The sequence below is a fragment of the Monoraphidium neglectum genome, assembly GCF_000611645.1.
Source record: "Monoraphidium neglectum strain SAG 48.87 unplaced genomic scaffold scaffold03619, whole genome shotgun sequence".
NCBI lineage: Eukaryota > Viridiplantae > Chlorophyta > Chlorophyceae > Sphaeropleales > Selenastraceae > Monoraphidium > Monoraphidium neglectum.
Genome location: NW_014010010.1, coordinates 1 through 5,974, shown reverse-complemented (window position 1 = coordinate 5,974; position 5,974 = coordinate 1). Strand labels below are relative to the sequence as shown.

Genomic DNA, 5,974 nt, shown 5'->3' with positions numbered 1-5,974 from the left:
CTCCACCCGCCGTCGCACCCGGAGTTACACCGCAGCGTCACCCGATCCCCCACCGTGTAACCCAACGCCTCTTTCTGCAGACACGGCTTGCGTCAGTAAACCAAGCCGAAGTATAGGTCAACTACCTTTAGAGTCGTAGGCGGCTGTACCGCTCACAGGCATGATAACACTACTTAGTGTCATCCGGAGGTGTCTCCGCATTATTGCACCAGCCCTTTGACTCTTTGCACTCACTGCTGATGGCAGGCGGCGGGAGGCACCCAAGGGCATATCGGCGTATCGCTGGCCAACCAATGCGATTAGATTTATGTTGTTTAAAGCAACGCGAACGGGCGGTTGATTGCTCGCAAACGGCACGGGTGCAGATTATGACGCAATCATGACAAAAACGAACTCGGAGTCACGGCCTCTAGCATGCGCACGGTTTGTGCAGAAATAACCGACGAGCAGAAACGACTGGAATGGCCAAAACAACGCCTTCGGAAAGGCCTTGCAAGCCCAAATTGTGATCTGGCGCATCAACGACTATCAGACGATGTGTAAGTAAACAAGTAATGTGTAGTGGATCGAACGATGGGGGCAGCACTGCCTTAGAGCCTCACCGCTGTAAGGAATTTGAACGGACGGAAGGCGGAGGGTCTTTTCTCACGGAATAAATTTCGTTGCAGCACTCACAACACCTCACTTCCAAATGCGCGTCTTGTGGCCCAGCGACTCTTGGTCTCGTGGTGCACATGTGCTCATTTGCTTCCTATATCAATACCCATATTTCATGTGAGTGTTAAGTTGTATCATGTGCAACGGCGCCACACGGAGTTTTCCGTGTCGCAACGAGGTCTGATTTCCCAAGGTTTGTGTGAAACTACCTCAGCCACCATGCCACCATGCCCCCTGCAAACTTGCTCTGGCCTTTTTGTTGTGCATATCCACGCAGGCGCAGCATGCACCACCTGCACAGCCTAGTTGGCATGCAGGCGCACGCCATGCAATTGCCCCTTTCGTGCCCTGTGGGTTCAACACTGACACCGCAGCCTGGCAGCGCCTCCTGTGTGCCCTTCATGCTCCCATAGTCATGTGAACACCTGGCAAAGCAGGGGCCTTCGCGGCAGCACCTGGCAAAGCAGGGGCCTTCGCGGCAGCATGAGTGGCCCCATGGGTTGAGTGCCTGCCAGCACTGAGGCTTGTTAGGCTTTTGGGCTCGATGGTCACAAGGGATCCTTCCCACCTACCCGTGCCCAAGCAGGTTTTCCGGAACGCCTCTTACACACCAACACCTACACCTCGGCGTGTGCAAGGGCTGATTCGGCCTAGACGGGCTGTGCGCGGCTATCGCAGCAGGTGACCCCCAGGCCGCACGCGTCCAGCCTCACGTTTGATGTTGTCATGCGCGCAGTGTAAACCCACGAACATCGTTTTGACGCGTTGGTCCCCGGGGAATCGGGGAGCTGCGGCCGGGTGTGCGATCTCCCCTCCGCGTGGCTGGGCCTCTATCGCGAATCTTCGGCTCAGCGAGTCCTTTCTCTCAAGAACAGTTGCTCACGCGATACCGCAGGCTTGCTGACGTGGCCGACAGTTGTCAATCGTGACCCTGCCAGCACGATGGCCGGGCGCCCACTTCCCGCCGCATGCCTGACACCAGACATGCTGCGGGTAGTGTGCAACGGCAAGCACGGGCTGTTTGAGCTGTCAACCAGGTATGCTGAGGATGCCGTGGGTTGCATGCACGTTGAATAGAATGGTCAGACCGAGTGAGGTAGATTGGATGCTGACTGGCCCGCGAGAGCGTGACGGGTGACGTCGCGGTTGGTCATCAATGAAATGGTGGTGCCGGTGCTGGTGCTTACCCACGGTTGCTTGCAAGATAATAAGCCTAGACGGACACACATGACATTGCAACATTTCTTGTAGCAATTGAGCACCACCGTGCAATCATCTGGTAACAATCCTGATCCTATCTGCAGAAAGGGTCGTCGGGTTCATTTCATCCTCAAACACATTTAACAAGTAAACGCCCCACCGCCCGCACGCACGCCACCTCAAATCTCTTTCAGGCAAGTGTTGCACGGGGCGTGGTTCACGGCCAACGACTTTGAGGCCCTTGCAGGTGTGAGGGAGGCGGGTTGTTTTGGCATGTTTTGGCATCTATTTGAGATTGGCAATAATGTGTGGTGACATGTGGGGATGTGAAGTGGTTACTTGAGATAAAGCAAGGGCTCAAAGATAGGGTTCATTTCAGGTGAGTGTGCACAAATGCAGTGACTAAGTGCCGCCGCCAACCGCCCGGGCGCCGACATCGTGTTCTCAGCCCATCCATTGCCGTGTCGATTTGATGGCCTTGAACCCACACCCAGCGTGCGACGCGCAAAGCGGGCCACCGTGAGGCGTGTAGCTACCCTAATCCTATCCAAATCAATGCGCCAGCGTGTCGCACAGTAGCACGGCAGCGGGTGGAGGTAGCTCGCCAAGTCTATGTAGTGGATTAGGATTAGGATTGTTACAGCGTCCCGCGGTTGCCCGCTCCTGGAGCCATCCAGGCTCATGGGATTGTACAGTACAGCACCAGCGTTGCGTGACTGAGATTCAGGTGGCTACCGTGCGCCGTTCAAAGCAGGCGTGCACGAAGGCCCCCAGTTTGTGCTGATGCATGCGCGCAAGCGCGGGTAGATTTGCAAACAAGGGCGCAAAGCGCGGCTCGGCCCGCAGGTCCGCGTATGCGGGGCAATCAAGCAGAGCATGTTCAGCCGTTTCGTCATGGCCCAGGCCGTCGCAGTGGGGGCAATGGGTGGGGGTGTTGTAATGAAGTCTATGTAGTGTAGCCATGTTGTTTGCTGTTTTGCCACCCTTGGCCCCCCGCTTGGCCCCTCTAACGGGCTGCTCACCTTGCGCTACGCGTTGTGATGACATACGTGAGGGGCACACGACACATTCCTCACCCATCCACCCACAAAAAAACCAATTTTCTGGATGCATACCCTGTGTGACAGGGCTTCGCTCGACTGCAAAATGGCGGGCGTCGATCAAGGTCGAGCTCCAGGACGGCACTTGCATGCCGATTGGCGAGTGGGCCAAGCTTCACAAGGCCAAACTCGAGCACCCCGACCCCAAGCTGGCCCTCAGACGCTGCGTGGTCATGCGACAAGTGGCGCTGCAGCAGCCTCAGGGACAAGGCGAGCCCCACGGCTGCATCGCGGTCGAGCTTGGTTCAGGTGGCTTCTACGTCATGGGGCTCGTGTTCAAAGATGAGCATTTGTGTGGGGAATGCCTTGAATATTTCTTAGCAATGCCATCCAAGCAGGGGTCATGTTTTGGTTTGCATACGGTAGTCTACCCCCAGATTAAGGCGCACCTTGATCAAGGTGCACCTTGCAAGTCACGTTACTTGCAAGTGGCATGCCTTGATCGGTCGTGGGGTGGGGTTGACAGTTGTTGATGGTGCTCGGCACGCGGGCCCCCTCATGATGCCCAACATTGGGGGTCAATCGCTTGCAACCTTGTGCACGTACTAAAGACCATTGCCCCACCTCCTCCCGTGTGATTGTCATTGCTCAGGGCACGATCTGGTTCACAGCTGCTTACTTACCCGGGAGCAGTGGGCAAAGGCGCACCTGGGCCCTCACCCCGGAGCACAACTGGTTCCACGTTGGCAACGTAGACGACGCCATGCAGGAGGTCCCCGCGCCGGACGCATTGGCATCATGGCCATTGCAGGTAAGCGTTTGGAATATATTAGTTGGACAGCACGCCGTGCCTGGGATCCATTCTTGCTTGGGCGGGAGCTACGAGCTGAGCTTGGATTAGGATTAGGATTGGGATTGTTGCAAGATCCTGCGGTCAACATCCTCGTTCAATCCAAGAATTGACAGCATCAAGTTGATTCTTCACTGTGCATGTCATGAAACGAATTTTGCGCATGCCACACCTTGTCAAAACCAGATGAAGAGCCTGCTCGAGGCCTCAGACGAAGAGCTGGAGTCCATGCAGTCCAAGAATGACCCCGAGCGCCGCAACGTGGACTTCCGCACCATGACGTCCGAGCTCAAGGCTTGCATTCTGTTCAACTCTGACAAGCCCGGCTCATTCAGGTTCAAGTTCATCCACCCGCACACCGGTTGGTCGCCACTTGTGGAAGCAACCAAGCAGCGGTACTTGCAGCATAAGGAGAAAGTGGTGCAGGCAATCCAAGCCATGGCGGCGGCTGTGGAGGAGCCAGGTCTGATGCTCGCCGCGCAGCAGCAGCAGCAGCAGCAGCAGCAGCAGCAGCAGCAGCAGCAGCAGCAGCAGCAGCAGCAGCGGCCGCAACAGCAGCAGCAGCAGCCGCAGCAGCAGCAGCAGCAGTTACAGCAGCAGCGCCAGGAGCACCAGTGCAAGCAGCAGCAGCGCATGCCGGCACAGCACTATACTCCGGCTCAGCAGCAGGCGCCAGCGAAGCGACAATCGCAATGGCAGGCGCAGGTTCTTGCGCAGCAGCAAGTACCGCAGCTGACACAGCAGCAGGCACAGGCAGAGGCACCGCCGTACATGGAGGCCACGCCCTCGCCATCGCCACGTGCGCAAGCAGTGCTGCAGGCCTTGCCATCGCAGCCGCCGCTGCCATCGCAGCCACCCCCATCACAGCCGTTGCTGACGTCGCAGCCGCAGCTACTCCCATTGTCTACACAGTCGGGGCCGCAACTGGTAGCCAGCAAAACGTCATATTCACAGCCGCCGCTGCCGCAGCAGCAGCAGCAGCAGCAGCAGCAGCAGCAGCAGCAGCAGCAGCAGCAGCAGCAGCAGCAGCAGCAGCACGGGCGAGAGCAGCAGGAGCAGCATGTGGCGTTGGGGTTCACAGTAGCAGGGGCGGCTGACGCTGCAATGCCCCCCACGCACGTCGCCTCTTTTGTGGAGACGGGTGCACACTCGCGGCCGCGGGTCAAACCCTGCGCAGACATGGGATTGGCAGCGGGAATGGCGAGGCAGCCGCAGCTGGAGGAGTCGTCAGGGTCTCCATGTGCAGACGGCGACACACCGGCTTTCGACGACCTGATGGCAAGGGACTTTGCTTCTGTGAACCTCGCGTGGTCCTTCCCTGCCACAGCAGCAGCGGAGTGTGGCTTGGCACCCTGCAGCGCCCAGACGCTACCGCAGGTGGAGCTTGTAGAGGAGGAGCTCAGGGGCGAGCCGTGTGCAGACTTCGGCATGATATCGCTTGCAGACATGACTGACGATGACGCTGCGGATAATGTCCTGGCAACGCTCGGCCAGCTGCCGGACCTAGGCAATCGTGCTTGCAGCAGCAGCGACGCTTTTTGTGGCAGCATTGCAGGCAGCGGCAACGCCTGCGGCAGCAGCAGTGATGGTGTTCGTGAGGAATTGGAGGAGTGGATGCTCAACGCCACAGATTTTGACTTTGGGCAGCGGGAAGTCAACCCGCCGCTGCCCAAGCGCAGCAATGCAGGTGCACATCTCACCTTTGACAGCACGTGGGAATCTCCGTGCACGAAGCGCATGCGCATGCACTAAAGGTAGCAACTGCGCGTGATTGCCAAGGGTTCGGCGCCAGTGGTGTCCAAGCTCAGCAAGGCCGCATCTAGCAGTAATTCTAGTTTTTGGCGACATTGCTCCTGTCGGGCGCTGCGCATACGTGTTCGTTCGGGTGCTTGGGTTGCGCCGCGCTGCTCGGCTGGTTTCCTAACCCCAGGAGTCTTGATGCGTTGATAGCATCAATCTGCAATCGCAAAGTTGTCACATGCCCCTAGACTCTTTGAAGCTGTTTTTTGCAGGTATTGCGACACGGCGGTGAGACTGATCGTGCAGACCAAGGCTTGTGGCACCATTGTATGTGTGGACACGATCACAACTGTAATTTCCCTGCTCCCACTGCAAAGAGGAGCTAAGGCCTCACAGTACACACCCTGTCATGTTGTTGGGAAACTTCACTACAATAATGGGACGGTAGTCAAATTACAGGATGTGAGTGCGAACAGCAACGGCATGA

The 5,974-nt window shown here is 57.6% G+C and overlaps 1 protein-coding gene across 1 annotated transcript; it reads left to right on the top strand.

Annotated features, from left to right (window-relative positions):
- Nucleotides 1–3,933: 3,933 nt before the first annotated feature.
- On the top strand, nt 3,934–5,499 carry MNEG_13092 (hypothetical protein; the record flags this gene model as incomplete). The annotated part of the gene is made up of 1 exon (XM_014038436.1): nt 3,934–5,499. The coding sequence occupies one exon, from the start codon at nt 3,934–3,936 to the stop codon at nt 5,497–5,499; it is 1,566 nt and encodes a 521-aa protein (XP_013893890.1).
- Nucleotides 5,500–5,974: the final 475 nt, after the last annotated feature.